Source organism: Prionailurus bengalensis, chromosome D2 (assembly GCF_016509475.1).
Source record: "Prionailurus bengalensis isolate Pbe53 chromosome D2, Fcat_Pben_1.1_paternal_pri, whole genome shotgun sequence".
Lineage (NCBI taxonomy): Eukaryota > Metazoa > Chordata > Mammalia > Carnivora > Felidae > Prionailurus > Prionailurus bengalensis.
The window spans coordinates 26,868,733-26,887,999 of NC_057351.1; the positions used below are offsets into that span (position 1 = coordinate 26,868,733).

The following is a 19,267-nucleotide window of genomic DNA, read 5'->3' on the forward strand; positions in this document are numbered from 1 at the left end:
AAAAATAATTTTTATTTATTTTTGAGATGGAGAGACAGAGCGTGAGCAGGGGAGGGGCAGAGAGAGAGGGAGACACAGAATCCGAAGCAGGCTCCAGGCTCTGAGCTGTCAGCACAGAGCCTGACGCAGGGCTCTAACTCAGGAGCCTTCGAGCTGTGAGATCATGACCTGAGCCGAAGTTGACCAGTCAACTGATTGAGCCACCCAGGCACCCCAATGATTGCTGCTTGTTATCACGGAAGTGCTGACCAATAGTGGCCACTGTTATTGCACCTCCCCTCATTGTTGCAAGCACTTCCTATTCTGGCTGAAGTGACTTCCAGGGATTTAAAAGTCTGGCACATTTATTTACCCCCTTCATTTTTCTCTCTTTCTTTTTCCTTTTAGAAGACATACATGAACAATTAGGACATTCAAAAGCAACCACATCTACAGGAAAAACTAGAAAGTCACTGTATACGCCCAGTGTAAGACACAGGCTCAAAAAAAGACTTGAGTAGACTTCCAGTTTTCTCTTTAGGCTGATCCTTGGCACAGAGTAATTAAAAAGCAAAACTACCCCCCTCACACGCACACATGCATACACACACACACACACACACACACACACACAAATCAAAACAAAAAGCAAGCAAATAAATAAACCAACAAACTTTGGAGAAGGATGAAAATCTGATTTCCAGAGTTACCAGATTATTAGATTCAAATGACCAGTTTTCAACAAAAAAGTATATACCATACAAAGAAGCTAATATGTATGTTCCATCAAAGGAAAAAATATGTACATACCAATAGAAATTATCCCTGGCAAAGGCATAATGGCAGATCAACTAGACAAAGATTTTAAAACAATAAGTCTTAAACTTGCTCAAAGAACTAAAGGAAGATGTGAAGAAAGTCAAGTAAATGAGGTATGAGCAAATTGGAAATATCAATAAAAAGAGAAGAGACCTAAAAAGAAACCAAAAGGAAATTCTGGAATTGAAATAGCTAAAATGAATAATTCACTAGAGAGTTTAAAGTTCAGTTTGAGCAGGCAAAAGAAAGAATCTGTGAACTTGAAGATAAGACAAAAAAAGGAACAAGTCCGAGGAACAAGCAGAAAAATGGATGAAGAAAAATGACCAGAGCCTGAGGGACTTGTGGGATACCATTGAGCCAACCAACACATTTGTTGTGAGAGTCCCAAAAAAAGAGAGAAAGGGGTAGAAAGAATATTTGATTAAATAATAGATGAAAACTTCCTAAATTTGATGAAAGCCATGTATATAAACATCCAAAAAACTTAATGAACTCCCAAGTAGGATGAACTCAAAAAGACTCAAGCCAACCAAGACATATTAAATCAAACTGTGGAAAGCCAAAGACAAAAGAATTTTGAAGTCAACAAAAGGAAAGAAACTTGTCACTTACAGACAAACCTCAATAAGTAATCAGCAGCTTTCTCATCAGAAATTTTGAAGGCCAGAGGGTAGTGAGATAATATATTCAAGGTGGTAGCAGGAAAACTGTCCATCAAGAACACTATACCCAGCAAAACTGTCCTTCAAAGTGAAGGAGAAATTAAGATTTCCAGATAAACCAAAGCTAAGAGAGTCCATTGCCCCTAGACCTGCCCTAAAAGAAATGTTAAAGGGAGTCCTGTAGATTGATATGAAAAGACATTAGATAGTAACTCAAAGTTGTATAAAGAAATAAAGATCTCAGTAAAGGTGAATACATGGGTCATTATAAAAGCTAGTATAATTATAACATTGCTGTGTAACTCCACATTTTGTTTCTACATGATTTAAGAAGCTAATACATTTTAAAAAACAATTATTAATCTAAAAATTAATATTAATGCAATTTGTTTTTTAACTACACATTTTGTATTCTACATAATTTTAGATGCTAATACCTTAAAAATTTTATTGGTTTATGTTTTTTGGATGCACAATATATGAAGATGTAATTTTGTGACACTGACAACTGAAAGGGGTGGAGGATAGAGTTGTTAAAGGAATAGAATTTGTGTGTGTTGTTGAAGTTTGGCTAGCATAAATTTAAGTTAGAATGTTGTAGCTTTAGGATATTAAATATACTCCTCATGGCAATCACAAACAAAACAACTAAAGAATATACATGAGAGGAAATGAGAAAGAAATGTACACATTCACTATAAAGAAGAAGACAATTATAAATTCTTAGTTAAAAGAGACCATAGAGCTCAATTAATCCTAAACTTTAGTTTTATTGATAGATGAAGGAACAGACTCAAAGAGATTGATGTCTAGATCACAACGTGGGTCTTCTAATTTGGCGTCCACCAGTTTCCCTATTACCACACACTGGCTTCTCGTGTTGAAGCTGAAGAGTGCTTCCAGTCAGTGTTTTCCCATATCTCTCAATTAAAACCCTTCCCTATCTCTTGTGACCTGTAGCACCACCCCAGCTGAGTGTACCAATACCACCTCCTGCCCTTTGGCACTAAACCTACTAGAAGGCCATTGGGCTTACTTTCAGTAGCAATAAAGTGAAGAACACAAGATCTAGATTCTGGTCCTGGCTCTACCATTAGGTATCTTCACGATCCGGGCAAGTCTTTGAAAATCCTTGACCTATTTGTTTACAGAGTTACTCTGAGTTAGATATAACATGGATACATTATTTCCAATGTTCCTTCAAGTGCTATTACACCTGGATGCATAGCACAATCAGAGGCCTCAGGAAAATCTAATCCATGGTGACATTAGATTACCTAGAAACCAAGAGAATTTCCGGGTCTACTTCACTACAATGTAATATAATAGAACATAACACTCCCAAACTTTTGCTTGTTTTTAAATATATTCTTTGAACTACTAAGATCTATTATTCCATTTGCCTCCTACCTAGCATTAAAAACAAACAGACAAAAAACACTGTAGAGAGTTAAATTTATTGGCAAAGTGTCTTCTTTCCTCTTTTTACTTTTGCTCCTTGCCCTTCACCCCATTCCTCTCCCCCTTCTTCATTTCCTATATCTTCCTCATTCCATTTCATATACCTCCCAGCTGTTTTTAAAATGTCTGAATACTTCAGTTAATTTTCCAAATCTTTTACTTTTCCCAATTTTCCTGATGACTACCAATGATTGCAGGAGGTTGAGAAAGCTCATTAACTAATTCCCTTAATGTCTTAACGTGGCAAGCACATTAACCTACTAAGTCATTCTGTACTCGATTGCCTGAGTTCTGTAGGCCCTAGTGGCTCTTTTGGTCAATAGCTGTATTGTTGCTTTTCTCTATCATTCCTAATTGAATGCACACTGCCCCTTGATTTCTGCTACAGCTGAATTGCAGTTGCTTGGCAAATTTTCAATCTTGCTGATCTTTCCCCCCTGACTGATTAGTTTTATTTATTTATCCAATTTTTAAAATTGTGGCTTTGGCACACCTGCCTCAGGGTAAGGGAGTGCAATTAAACACATTAAAGGAAATACAACAAAATGTGGCAATTACATAATTAATCAGTTTTAAGCAGTATAAAAGAATTGTTGGCCTAAAGCATAACATTTGGGGAAAGGGTAGTTTTAATGGTTTAAAACCATTTTAAGTTTTTTCTCCTGAATTTTGTTTTCTGTACATACAATCTAGATTATAAAAATATTTATTTCTTTATTATGAGACTCCTTTCATAAAGCACAACTGCTTTCCCCACTCGGCACCATGCATAAGGACACTAGAAGAACAATTGATGAAAAATTTATGGGAGTGCCCTTAGGTAACCCAGGTACATTTTAATCTTCTTAGAATTCTATTTTTACTGTATTACTAAATTGGTACATTAATAAGTCAGGGTGGCTATGGAAACTAACCTGCAATAGAATATTTAATTATACAGTTTTGTCATGTTCTGCTATCATTTTTTAAATTAAATTTGTATATACTCCTGCTTTCATTGAGAGAGGATAGCCACTGAAGGCCATGTTGGTTTCATTTTCATGTGATTGAAGGATAAACTGAAGCTGAGTCAGGTTCCATAATCCACCCAGAACGATGTCTAGCATACAATATCTCTGATTCCTACCTCAAATCGCTGCTGTTAACTTCAATTGTTTTCTTGTCCAAGAAATATTGAAAAGTGTCTAAAGAAATGGACATATTTACTTCTTTTGCTAAAGTAAAACTGGGGATAGAACATTCAAATCAATCTTAACAGTAAGCTACGCCTCCCATTTTATCAAAATATGGGATCCATCAGCAAGAAGATCCATTCATCTGAATCTGAATGTGTTTATGTTTATATCTGCATTAATCTTTATCCCTCAGGAGAAGAGTTCTTTCTCTCCAAACCTAATACATCTACTTGTTTTCCTAATTCCATTCTCTCTCCCTTACTTAAAATTTTATTCTATCCGTTGTGGTCTTAATTTTTCATAGATCTGTTCTTTACAGCTTCTTCTTACTCTTTACCTAAACATTTACTCAATTACTTCCATTTTAAAAAGTACATAAGTAAAAATGTAAACCGAAAGGAGGAGGAGGTGGAGGAGGAGGAGGTGGGGGAGGAGGATGGAGGGTGGGGAGGAGGAGGAAGGGTGGGGGAGGAGAGACAGGAGTTTTAGCAATTACATCTGCCCCTTAAGTCTCTCCCTCTCTCCCTCCCTCCCTTCCTCCCCCTAAGTCTGTCTCTCTCTCTCTCTCTCTCTCTCTCTCTCTCTCTCTCTCCTTCCTTTCAACTACAAACTGCTGGAAAATTTAGGTTTCGCTACCACTTTTTTTTCTGTCACTGCATACTCAGTATTTGGCCCACTATGATCTAATTTTTGCCTTCACCATGTTACTGATACTGCTTTGGAAAAGATATAAAGATACCTTTTCAGTGTAAAACCTGATATGCATATTAAGACTCAGTCAACCTGAATTTTCTGCATTATTTATAATCTTTGGTTACTATCCCTTCAATCATTCAACAATATTCAAGGATCTTATAGTCTAGAGGAGAATATATATTTAAAAAGTAGATAATTATAATAAATGTGAGTACTGATATGATTTTTATCGTTGTAGAAGGATATCAAAGAAATTCATAGTTGCCACCCTATATCCATTCTTTCTTTTTTTTTTTTTAATTTTTTTTTCAACTTTTATTTATTTTTGGGACAGAGAGAGAGAGAGCATGAACGGGGGAGGGGCAGAGAGAGAGGGAGACACGGAATCGGAAACAGGCTCCAGGCTCTGAGCCATCAGCCCAGAGCCCGAAGCGGGGCTCGAACTCACGGACCGCGAGATCGTGACCTGGCTGAAGTCGGACGCTTAACCGACTGCGCCACCCAGGCGCCCCTATCCATTCTTTCTTAACAAAGAAACAAAACTCAGATTTAACTGGGGGAATCCATGTGAGTACATGAAAACATACACAAAGAAATAGACACATTTTATATTTTCAGCATCTCTTGCAATTGTATATAGCCAAATAAGTAAATACTGGCCAATAATAAGTAAGTGAAAGCTTTTGAAGGGGATTTAAAAAAAATGTAAGGAATGGAGGCACCTGCGTGGCTCAGTCGATTAAGTGTACGACTCTTGGTTTCTGCTCAAGTCATGATCTCATGGCTCATGGGTTTGAGCCCCATGTTGAGCTCTTCACTATCAATGCAGAACCTGCTTGGGATTCTCTCTCTCACTTTCTCTCTGCCCCTCCTCGGCTCATGCTGTCTTTCTCCCTCTGTCTCTCTAAATAAACTTAAAAAAATGTCAGGAATGTTTGCTTCTGTTCCTCTTCATTCTTCCTGTCCAGAATATAAAAGCCATAGCTAGAGCCAGAGAAGCTATATTTTGACCTTGATAAAAAATGAAAGCCAGAAGCCAAGAGTAATAAAGTAGGAAGACTAAAGTGTCTGATTCCCTGAAAATTTTGCAAAGCTTCTGTAACAGTCTTGGATTGCCCATTCTCAGACAGTTTTTATGGAGATAGTAAACTCTCAGTTTTATTAAACTGCCACAGCAAAGTCTCCATATTTGACAGAGGCACATTAGAATCGCTGGATGTAAAAACAACAACAACAACAACAACAGCAAAAAACAATCTGGATCTCTGTCTCAGCTATTTTTTTCTTATTTAACATACTTTCACTGGAGTGGTTTCATCTATGGCTCTTTCCTACTTCTCTTCTGAGTTCCAGAATCATATCCTCAGCAACTTCTAGACCTTTTTCTTGAATGCCACTTAGTCACTTAAATTCAACAAGTAAAACCCAAGTGAGTTATGTTACCCTTCCTAATCTGCTCTTCCTTCTATTTATAGCTTTTGGTTCATGATTCCAGTTTTAACTAAGTAAGCTACCAAATCTCAGAACGTTGGATGTAAGTCTCAATTCTTCCTTCTTCTTCACTTTTATCACTCAAAAGATGGACTCTAATCAACCCCTATTTCAGAGTTTTTTCTTGCATGGATCCACCCCTCTCCATTCTTATCCACTATTGCCTGAATCCAGGAGTTCACCTTTTTTTTTTTTTTTGTCAAAAAATACTTGTATTACTGCAATGTGACATCATGGCATAAAGCACTATACCATTTGATGGGACATCCATTTATAGGGGAGCACCCATATGCAGTTATATAGCTTCCCCAATAATCCTTATTACAAACAGCTGCTTAATCTCATCCTAAAGATTGAATAAAACATTCTTTCTACAAGATACTGAACACTCACTTTAGTTTATTGCACAGCTTTTCTAAATGGACCTCCTTCTGGCAAGAAGGCATTTCACCTGAACCTACAAATGGGTCTGTGCTTGTCTGATAGTAACCAAAATTCTGGACTCACATCTACCCAACAGCCATGGCGCCAAATTTACTGAGCAGCCGTACATAGACTAACCCCACATCTGTCAGAGCATTCCTGGAAAAGTTCCACACTCAGAACAAACCCCCACACTCCCCATGGAGGGTAACTGTTCCAGGTTGGAGGAGAGGCTAAAAGAAATTGAACCTGGGGCGCCTGGGTGGCTCAGTGGATTAAGTGACTGACTCTTGATTTCAGCCCAGGTAATGATCTCAGAGTCAGGAGATCAGTCCCCCCTGTCTGGCTGAGTGCAGAGCCCACTTAAGATTCTCTCTTTCCTTCTCTCTCTGCCCCTCCTCAGCTCACTCACTCTCTCTGTGTGTGTAAAATTAAATTAAAATAAAATAAAATAAAATAAAATAAAATAAAATAAAATAAATTGAAGCTAAAGTCTTCATCAAGTGTCCAGGGTGACCTTGGGTAGGCCTGCAGACCCTTGGGCTATTCTTTCTGGTGGCCTTACCTACAGGCTGCACCTGAACTATATAGACTGCAGTCCTGAGAACCTGCAGTTTTTGTGCACCTGAGCTTCTATCTGAGCCTGTTGTCCATAGACAAGGAACACATCAGCAGGCACTGGGGTTCTTTCACTGTGTAGGTTTCTCATTGCCTCAGTAGCCTGCCCTTCCTGTCTGTTCTGGACTGGGGTTCTGCATCTTGAGGCCCAGCTCCAGCTGCTCCACATACCACACTAGTTCGGGAGGGGGGGGCATTGGGGGTTGTTGGTGGTGGGGAAGGGGTTTCCCCCTGAACCTCTGTGCTTAGGGGTGTTTCCTCTGCCCCAGGCTTTCCTGAGGCCCTCCCACCTCCATTCTCCACAGAGGCCCCAATCCGGGTTTTCTTCTTTTGCTTCTTTGAGGCTGCATTGCTTTTATTCTCTTGGACTACTTTAAAAAACCATTCTGTGGGGCACCTGGGTGGCTCAGTTAGTTAAGTGTGTGACTCTTGACTACTGTTCAGATCTTGATCTCAGGGTTTGTGAATTCAAGCCCCACTTTGGGCTTTTGTGCTGACAGTGTAGAGCCTGCTTGGGATTCTCTCTCTCTCCCTGTCTCTTGGCCCATCCCCAGCATGCATGTGCATGTGCTCACTCGCTCTCTCTATCTCTCAAGATAAATAAATAAACTTAAAAAATTAAAAAATTAAAAATCATTCCTAACTACTCCTTTCTCTCCCAGCTCTTTGTCTCTCCATCTATTACCACCTTGTCAAAAAGAGTTAATTTCCAAACACGTAGATCTGCTTATGCGCATCTCAAACTTAAAAATTTTCAATTATTCTCAATTTCCTGCAGGGTAAAATTAAAATGTTATAAATGACCCTTTTTAAATAGTCCCTATTCTGTTTGCAGCATCTCTTCTATTCCCCACCAACAGTGCCAAAAACAAATATTTCCAGTCGAATCAGACTGTCGGCTATTTCCATAGACTCCTTCTCTTTCCCAGTTTGTATCTTTTTATTTCATTTATGCCATCTACCTTGAATGCTCTTCCTCTCCTTCCCGTGAGTATACATTTGTTTTCTACTTATTCGTTGAGGCCTAAATTAGAGTCAAGCCAGGTATGAGTCTTTTTGTTGCCCATCTGCCACCTCAGTGCAGTTCATTATTCCCTCACCTCTTACTATCTGCTTTTGTGCATACTGCTATTATATAGGTTATTATATTGTTTTAGAGTCATTTTTGTATATATAGATATGTTTTGTGTATTCTCATTTTGCATGTATTTAACCTTAAAGGAAGCATCCTGTATTCATCTATCTTTCCTCCAGATATCTATAACACGGAACACAGAGATGCTCAAATCATAGTTGGGGTTTTGGACTAGCTACACTTTGGCTTCCTTCTAAATAATACATGTAACTTCAGAATAACTGCTTGCAGACAGATGTAAGATTAGCCAGAAAATCATTTTAACTAAATGGTCTATTATGAGAATGAGCTTCACATTCCTTTATGCTATGGATTCATCTTCTTTATCCTAACCCCTAACACCCCAGACCCAGAAAGCACTCTACCTACTTGCTTTTAATCGATTATATTTTCTACATTAATGTTTCATGAACCTGATTTTGAAATGCAAACTTTATTTAGTGAACTTTGGATAATCTAGTTTTGAATAACAAATTCCTGTAATGTTTAATGAGTTTGTCTTCTTTGCAATCATGCTGGTTACTTTCCAAAAGATTTCAGAGAAAAAGGATGACAAAAATTAGAGCCTCCTCTCAATTTAAAAAGGAAAGATGACAAGAATTCAGGGTCACTAAGAGATTAAAGCAAGTGTTCCTAGGAACATGTAAATGAAATGTATTTAAAATGCTTTCCAGGATCTACCTGCAGGCAGACGGCTGTAAGGTATATAAAAGGGGGCATGTAATGTTTCTTTTATCCAGATTTATCTTTTCTAAATGGAAATTGTAGGCAAAATGATGACAAAATGCTTTTGGATTTGCAATGCTATTCCTTATTTTACGTAATGACTCAGCTTTTAAATTGTAAATCATGGATTGTAAACTTGTGCCTAATCTATCTGAAAATACGGGTAAATTCATGAATTTGAATCATGGTACCAAACAGGAAATACAAACCCATTTGTACATATGGAGGAAATTATATTTTGAAAGAACAATTAAGAGTAACATATTTTAACAGTATTTTTGGGGGTGAAATGTTAGTTTCAACAGCCTGCAGAAGTAGTAAATAATGGGAAAATAACATTCATATGGATTCAGGATTTGCAAATGATGGTGAATGTGTGGCTGTGTAAAATAGACAAAAGTAAATAGAAGACAGACTTAGGTCTACAAATAAATAATCTTTTACACATTAAAGTAGTTTAATGTTAAATGAGAAAATGAAGACAATGTCTAATAATCCAAAGTAAAGATACAATATATTAAAATTTGTATATATGTATATGCATGAATATATGCGTATATGTGCATTTATATGCATGTATGTATTCATACACCCACATAGGTCTCTGTGTATACAGACCATGACTATTTAAAATACATTTTGTTGAAAAGTGTCAGGGCACCAGTGTTACACAGGTTGTGATGGTTTGTGTCTTTACAAAATTGCAATGCAATGAAATACTTTTTATCTCTAATAATTACTAGACACAATTTCCAAATTATCCACTTTTAATCAGTGCTTTTAATCAGTGTCATCATAGATTCCAGTTTGTCCACCTGAATAGAAAAGACACAAGCCTTTGAAGGTAAACTCCAGTTCTGACATTTACCAGTATGACCTCGGGGAAGTTTTCAACTTTTCTGAATGTCATTTTTTTCCAGTGTTAGTGAGAATAAAACAAGCAGATAAATAATCTCTCTGGCATGCAATCGTGAGGGTCAAATGGAATGAAATATAGGCAAGAGCTAGATAGTCAATAAAAATTAGTTCCCTGCCTTCTACTCTTGATGGTAACCTTTTGTTTTTGTTTTTGCAGTAATGTTCGTTTAAAGCATGTTGGTTCACTGAGGGAAAGTCCAATGTCAGGACTTAGAAGTCCTAAAATTACAAATTTATAAGTATGCTGTTATCATTTGTCCTCATGAATATAAGTTCCTAGAACATTCATGATGCTTCACTTTAACTTAAATTTACAATCTTGGTCCATGTCCTTCTCAAAGTCACTGATAACTGAAACTATTATAGATATCAAATATTATTTTATTACCATACCCACTCTAGAGAAATGATCTACTGTTATTAAAAGATGAGTAGAAAAGGTAGACATTATTTCTAACATGGTCATTTTATAGTGGTTTGAAACTCAGGGTCACCAAAGAATTTATGAAAGTTTTTCCAAATCTATATATATTCTATCATTCCCCACTTCTACAATTAGATATAGAAATAACAGTTTTCAAGGCCTGAATTTCTATGCTATGGAAATGATTAATCAGGAAATGAATACCAATTAATAGTAATAAAGCCATTTTTTCATTGATTTGCAAATCCATAGGCATTTATCTTATAAAAATTACAAGATTCAATTCAGAGTTTCACCTGCACACTTTCTGAAGTCAGAAAACCTCTCTCTAAATTAATATCTATTTCTTTTCCAAGTGGCTTACAAATCCTTATTCATTCTAAAAATCTGTAAATAAAGACAAGTTGTGCTGACATAGCATTTCTGTAGTTCAATTCCTTGCTAATTTAATTTCATGCAATTTAATACACTCCAATTGAGTTTATTCTCATTTACATGGACCTAGAAGATTTGGTGAAGTGAGGAGGGGTGTAGCTGCTTTGTTTCAAGCATCTTCTATATGTGATGGTAAAAATGCCAGGCAATACTCACAGCTGACATGATGAGCTCTCCTCCTAAGTTCTGGATTTCAGCTTTAACTTGACTGCAGATTTTCAGTTGGTGAGAGTAAAACTTAATCTGTTCCAAGTAGGCCAACAAATCTTGTTTGCATGATGGATCTGGACACTAAATATGCATAAAAGATAAAAAGGAAAATAGCAAAATAAATAATAAGTAGATAAGAGTGAATAAATACTGACATTGGAGGTACCTTATAAGGCAGCAACATTATTGTCATTGAACCTCATTTCTCAGCCCCAGCCGATGTAGGTTCTGATATGCTTCCACCATGAGAGGATTTTTATTCATGTTTCAACCTTAATTACTTCAGCATAGATGATGGAAATAATGGCAAAGGAATTTTCAAATGTGAAAAGGTACATAAAATAATTGCCTTCAGTTTATGATAAGGTTAGAAGTCTTCAGATTGCATTTTAGGTAAATCTAAAGAAATATTTTAAATGCAATTATTTCTTTCACTTAGAGTCACTATTACTGGAATATTTCTCAGGACCCGTTGCTCTGCATTGTGTGTCCTTTCTTATTTGTATGGGCATGAAAACACCTGCAACAAACAATGCATTATCTTCTGTTACTTTCATCATTACACATTACACAGACAAAAGAAATCATTTGCACCATAGGTAAAAGGAGCATATCTACCTGGAGCCAAGAAATAAACAGCATACGTGTTTTAGAGATACATTAAGCCTCTTTACCAAAAGCAGCCTCCTGCACTATAATATCATCCATAAGGAACTTCTTGGAAGACCGCTTCCAACATGACACAGTATGGTCAGGGTTAAATCTTTGGGGTCTTTCTTCTATGCAATTATAATAGAATTTTTTAAATCCCTGATAATTTACTATACTTGCACTTTAAATACATCTTCATTAGTATGTGGAAATGTGGATAGGGGTCAACATGGCAGACGGGTACTTCCCCGCGTCTCTCAAACAAAGAAGTGCTGAAGCCAAAGGACTTTGAACCCCAAAAGTCTGGGAGGAAAAGAGACTGACTCTACCAGGAAGAAACGAGACAACTTGAGAAGTCATAGGTAGGTGGGTGATAGCAAACTGGGAGAGATAAAAGTGGCCACGTAGACATAGAGGGGAGGGATCGCCTTCTGCGGAGAGACAAAGGGAAGAGAAAGAGTGGCTGGGGAAGTGTAGGACTGTGTCTGGACAAGACGAAAACCTAAGTCTGGGACTGAGAAGGATCCCATCTCTAACTATGGAGGGGCCGGTTCCCTGTTCATGCACCTGGGGAGGACAGGAGCCAGCCCTGGGTTCGGTGGCAGATCAGGGGCGCAGTCCACAGTAGGAGAATGCGGCCTGCTCCCTGGAGTGCTGTGGAAAAAGACAAAGCCTGCCTGAGTCCACCACTCCGCCACCCCCGGGGCTCAGCAGCGAGGTCAGTGGCGCAGTCCGCATCAGGAAAAGGCGGTCCTCCCTGAAATGCGGCAGCACTGAGAAAGCCAGTAAGGACCACAAATCGAGCCACGGAGAGGTGCTTCCCCAGTGCTAGAGCACACAGAGCGGGACTTTGAATCCTGGCCAAGTGCCAGGCCAAGAAAGTCGGTGGAGATAGAAGGACTGCCCTGTCTGCAGCCGCAGCACAGTGAGGACGACTGGAAAGGAGTCCAGCAGGTCGTGGAAAAGAGACTTGGGGATCGCCAACCCCCCGCCCCCCACACCCAACCAACACCAAGGCCGGGCCTCAGGGATCAGTCCCAGGGCCCATTGTGGAGATGGGACCAGCCTACACCAAACCACGCCCCTCCGTGCAGGGTAACTGCGTTTCTGCGGGAGCCAGATAGATGCTGTGCAACCAGACGGCTGTATCATCCAGACCAGTGATGCTGCATAGCCTGGATTAATTCCAGGACAATTCTTGTTATTTAGATATATTCTCCCTTCCTATCTCTTCCCTCCTCTAGTCTGGTTACTCGGGTTGTTTGTTTGTTTAAGCAGACATATTTAATCTATTCCCTTGATACATGTTCTACATCTCCTTCTGTACTTTCCTTTCTCTCTCTCTGGAATAATCAAGCCAGATAGTTTCTCTGTCTAGGTAACATTATCTTCATTTTTTCCCCCTGCCTCCTTTATTTTCCTTTCTCTCTCTCTCTGGATTAAGCCATTTAGTCTCTCTGCCCTGGCCATGTTTACTTTCTCTTTGTCCCTGCCCCTGCCATTTCTCTCTTTGTATATGCTCTTCCCCCAGCAATGCCTCCACCTTGTTCTTTACTTGAATCTGGTGTTTCTGTTTCTTTGCTTTTATATTGTTTTTGTTTGTGTGTGTGTGTGTGTGTGTGTGTGTGTGTTTTGTCCGTTTGTTTTATTCGTATGTGTGTTTGCGTGTCTTTGTTTCCTGTTTGTTTGTCTGTTTGTTTTCCTTTCCAGGGCTACTTCAAGGAACAGATCAAAGTACACCTGGTGGAGGGTCCAAAACATCACTATGAGTAGAGAAATAAAATAACAAAAGTCACAACAACAGAGAGCAAGTAACACTCTCCAAAAAACACCTCCTGAAGGGCCAGGCCCTGGAGTGTGTATGATCCCCCCCACCTTTAATATAGCAGTGCTCACAGGTGCAGAGCACATAACAAGATTTCAAAACTTATAAGGGACAGAAAACTAGAAAAAATGATGAAATGGGAGAATTCCTCTCCAAAGAAATTCCAGGAAGAAGTGACAGCTAAAGAATTGATCAAAACAGATATAAGCAATATAACTGAGCAAGAATTTAGAATAATAGTCATGAGATTTATCACTGGGCTTGAAAAGGCATAGAAGACAGCAGAGAAGCTATTACTGCAGAAAACAAGGAACTAAAAAATAGTCATGATGAATGAAACAATACTATAAATGAGGTGCAAAATAAAATGGAGGTGGCCACAGTATGGATTGAAGAGGCAGGGGGGAGAATAGGTGAATTAGAAGATAAAATTATGGAAAAAGAGGAAGCTGAGAAAAAGAAAGATAAAAAAATCCAGGATCAAGAGTGGAGAATTAGAGAACTAAGGGATGCAATCAAATGGAACAATATCTGTATCATAGGAATCCCAGAAGAAGAAGAGAAAGAGAAGCGGGCTGAAGGTGTACTTGAACAAATCATAGCTGGGAACTTCTCCAATCTGGGGAAGGAAACAGACATTGAAATCCAAGAGGCACAGAGCACTCCTTTCAGATGTAAGTTGAATCAATCTTCTGCATGACCTATCATAATGAAACTGACAAAATACAAGGATAAAGAGAGAATTCTGAAAGCAGCTAGGGATAAATGGTCTTTAACATAGAAAGGTGGAAGCACAAGAGTAGTAGCAGACCTATCTACTGAAACTTGGCAGGCCAGAAAGGAATGGCAGGAAATCTTCAATGTGATGAATAGGAAAAATATGCAGCCAAGAACCCATTATCTAGCAAGCTTGTCATTCAGAATAGAAGTAGAGATAAAGGTTTTCCCAAACAAACAGAAATTGAAGGAATTCGTCACCACTAAACCAGCCCTATAAGAGATCCTAAGGGGGACTCTGTGAGTAAAATGTTGCAAGGACCATCACTACAAGCATGAAACCTACAGACACCACAATGACTCTAAACCCATACCTTTCAATAATAACACTGAATGTAAATGGACTAAATGCTCCAATCAAAAGACATAGGGTATAAGAATGGATTAAAAAAAAACAAGACCCATCTATTTGCTATCTACAAGAGACTCATTTCAGACCTGAGGACACTTTCAGATTGAAGGTGAGGGGATGGAGAACTATCATGCTACTGGAAGTCAAAAGAAAGCTGGAGTAGCCATACTTATATCAGACAAACTGGACTTTAAACTAAAGGCTGTAACAAGAGATGGAGAAGGGCATATATAATAATTACAGGGTCTAGCTATCAGGAAGAGCTAACAAGTATAAATGTCTATGTGCTGAATATGGAAGCCCCCAAATATATAAAACAATTAATCACAACCATAAGCTACCTTATTGGTAAGAATGTGGTAATTTTAGGGGACTTTAATACTCCACTTACAACAATTGACAGACCATCTAGACACAGAATCAGTAAAGAAACAAGGGCCCTGAATGATACATTGGACCAGATGAACTCGACAGATATATTTAGAACTCTACATCCCAAAACAGCAGAATATACTTTCTTCTTGAGTGCACATGGAACATTCTCCAAGATCACATACTGGGTCACAAAACAGCCCTCAATAAATATAAAAGAATTGAGATCACAACATGCCCACTTTGAGACCACAATGCTATGAAACTTGAAATCAACCACAGGAAAAAGTCTGGAAAACCTCCAAAAGCATGGAGGTTAAGGAACATCATACTAAAGAACAAATGGGTCAACCAGTTAATTAGAGAAGAAATCAAAAGATGTATGGAAACAAATGAAAATGAAACTACAACAATCCAAACCCTTTGGGATGCAGCAAAGGTAGTCCTAAGAGGAAAGTACATTGCAATCCAGGCCTATCTCAAGAAACAAGAAAAATCCCAAATACAAAATCTAACAGCACACCTAAAGGAACTAGAAGCAGAACAGCAAAGACACCCCAAACCCAGCAGAAGAAGAGAAATAATAAAGATCAGAGCAGAAATAAACAATATAGAATACAAAAACAAAACAAAACAAAACAAAAACCCAGTAGGAAAGATCAATGAAACCAAGAGTTGGTTTTTTTTTGAAAAAATAAACCAAATTGATAAACCTCTAGCCAGGCTTCTCAAAAAGAAAAGAGAGAGGACCCAAATAGATAAAATCACAAATGAAAATGGATTTACTACAACCAATCTCTCAGAAATACAAGCAATTATCAGGGAATACTATGAAAAATTATATGCCAACAAACTGGAAAACCTGGAAGAAATGGACAAATTCCTAAACACCCACATGCTTCCAAAACTCAAACGTAACGGAATAGAAAATTTGAACAGACTCATAACTAGTGAAGAAATTGAATCAGTCGTCAAAAATCTCCCAACAAATAAGAGTCCTAGACCAGATGGCTTTCCTGGGGAATTCTACCAGACATTTAAAGCAGACTTAATACCTACCCTTCTCAAGCTGTTCCAAAAAATAGAAATGGAAGGAAAACTTCTGGACTCATTCTATGAAGCCAGCATTACTTTGATTCCCAAACCACAAACAGACCCAGCAAAAAAAGAGAACTACAAGCCAATATCCCTGATGAATATTGATGCACAAATTTTCAACAAGATACTATCAAATATAATTCAACAGCATATAAAAGTATTATTCAACATGATCAAGTGGGATTCATTCCTGGGCTGCAGGGCTGGCTCAATATTTTCAAATCAATCAATGTGCTACATTACATTAATAATAATAAAAAAAAGGGATGTGGAAATGTGGACAACAATTTATATGCAAAGATATTAATTGCAGCATTATTTATAACATGATATAATAATATTTTACATTTCTTTTTCTTTAATTTTTTTAATGTTTATTTATTTTTGAGAGAGATGAAGACAGAATGCAAGTTGGTTAGGGGCAGAGAGAGGGAGACACAGAATCCAAAGCAGGCTCCAGCTCCAAGCTATCAGTACAGAGCCTGACGTGGGGCTCGAACTCACGAGCTGGGAGGTCATGACCTGAGCTGAAGTCAGACACTCAACCAACTGAGCCACCCAGGTGCCCCCACATATTTTACAATTCTTAAATATGTGTACATATATTTATGTACATGTATGTATATGTGTGGCTATATATGTACACATATATAGGCATATATATATGTATATATATAATATCCATAATTATAGGCAATAGTAAGACCTTGACATTCAAGGTGTTTCTCAAATTTTGAACAAGAAAATAAGGGTAATCCCCCAAATCTCAAAAGGATTAAAACTGTGACTAATTAAAAAGAGGGAGAAGGAGAAAAAGAAGGAGAAGGAGAAAGGAAGAAAAGAAGGACACAGAGAAAGAGAAAGAAACAGGGGAAGAAAAGAAGTAGGAGGAAGAGGAAAAAAAAAGGAAGGGATTTCTCCCAATTTATAGATAAGAAATCAGAAGTTTAGAAAGGATAATAATTTCCCCAGGATTGAAAAGTTTATGTAATAGCAGAATTTGAACCATATCTACATGCTTTCAAATCCATTTTATTTTAAATCACTAACAAGAGAATTTGACGTGCATTTTTTAATGTTGGTTTGTTTATTTATTTATTTACTTTGAGGGGGGCACAGAGAAAGGGGGAGAGAGAGAATTCCAAGCAGGCTCCAAACTGTCAGCAGAGAGCCTGACACAGGACCCCATCCCACAAACTGTGCAATCATGACCTAAGCAGAAATCAAGAGTCTGATCCTTAACTGCCTGAGCCACCCAGGTGCCCCTGATGTACATTTTTTAAAAGCACAGAATACTGTGAGCATCCCAGTTTCAAGGAAATAGAGAATTCATGCGAACCCTATGTCTCCAGCACTGTTCTGAAGTAACAAGTACTTTGATTTTTTTCAAAGACCAAAATTAGTTATTTAGAATTACCTATAATGATGAAAGGCAAGGCATCTTGTTTTACCATGACAGGAAGTTGGTCGTACTTTCTATGTGTGGGACACTGTGCCATGTCCTTTGTGTGAATAATTCTACGTTAGTATTTCACTTTACCATTTTATTTGGGGCTATATTGTTATTTTGCCCATTTTCACACTGAGTTTTTGATAGAATATATGATTTGTCCAAAGATTTGAATTTACCTTTATTTCATTCACTGTACAATGATATCTTTTATATGACATTTATTCAAAATGCCATTTTCTTTGTCTTCGCTGAGTAATGGCCCTATCTATTCTTTGTTCCTATTTATGGAATCAGCGATAATCCCTGGTATTTAGTGTATTTTATCTGTCATATACAATTCTAGGTACTTTACCTATATTAACTCTTTTACTAATCATCAACTCCAGGAGGCAGGTCCTAACATTATTTAACAAAAGAGGAAACTCAAATACAGAGAGATTAACTGACTTATCCAATTAATAAATGGTAGAGCTGATATTCGAACTTACATGATCTGGCTACACTTCCCTACCTTCACAGTCTAGGAACAATATCAGTCTTCCTGCCATTTTATGTAATAAACAATAAACTGCCACTCTGATTTGTGAATTGGTTTCTTAAATTGACTTTCTTTCTTTCTTTCTTCCTTCCTTCCTTTCTTTTTTTTCTTTTTTTGTAAATTGTAACTAGGATTAGTGTGGATTTGTTCCTTAAAGACTAGCACCTCTACATTTTTATGATAAAATTGAACTTGCAAACTAATAATTAGATTCTTGGCCAATAACCAATGTTGCAATTACCCAAGTTTAAGCAAAACATGTAGTTTCTCTCAAGAGACTCTTTCAAGACTATACTACAATTGTGTAATTCCGTCAAGGAAGCAATGAGTCAATGAGTACAAAATATGAAATTCAACTTTTGAAGTTAAAAGTTGTTTGACCCAGATTCACCTTTTATTTCCAGAATTGATGAGAGTGTTTGGTTACACCTAAAGACCATAGTCTTACAGGGTGAAGTAGAAAAACATACTAATTGGTAAATTCAACGTTATATAATTTATTAAAGCCTTCTTTCCTATTGACATTTGGAAAGCCTTTCTGAGTCGATTTTGGCTGCCTAGAAGCAGAATCAGGAAAATAAATCATTCCCACTTTAAGAATGCATTTCTATTTTTGGCCAAATCTCCTTTACCAAATCAACTAATATTTTCCCTACCTTTTAGTTTTTTACGTGAGGGTGATAGAAAAATTTGGGTCCTAAATTTATAGGACATTCATGACCTTGCCTTTTTTTTCAAATAAAATTTGCATAAAAATAATTCTTAAAAGAACATCGCTAGGGACTCTTAGGCAAATCAAGCGGTAGCATATCATAACATGCATTGATTATTATTTCCTAGTTTATTGTGACAGGATATGTTGACCAGGGCATCTGGTGAGCATTTTAATGCATAGATTTTTTTAAACTTTTTTTGTTTGTTTTGTCTGTCTGTCTGTTTGTTTGTTTGTTAACCACTGGGACACTTACTACACGCAAGCAGGTGGCATGTCAGCCTATGTGGTTTTCTTACGTGAAACCAGCCTTC

The 19,267-nt window shown here is 37.6% G+C and overlaps 1 protein-coding gene across 2 annotated transcripts in view; it reads right to left on the minus strand.

Annotated features, from left to right (window-relative positions):
* CTNNA3 (catenin alpha 3) overlaps positions 1-19,267 on the minus strand; it is a 1,753,506-nt gene that overhangs the window by 70,661 nt on the left and 1,663,578 nt on the right. For both annotated transcript variants that reach the window (XM_043596448.1, XM_043596447.1), the window contains exon 17: positions 11,122-11,256. In XM_043596448.1, the coding sequence (XP_043452383.1) occupies positions 11,122-11,256 (135 nt within the window). The remainder of the gene's footprint in view (positions 1-11,121; positions 11,257-19,267) is intronic.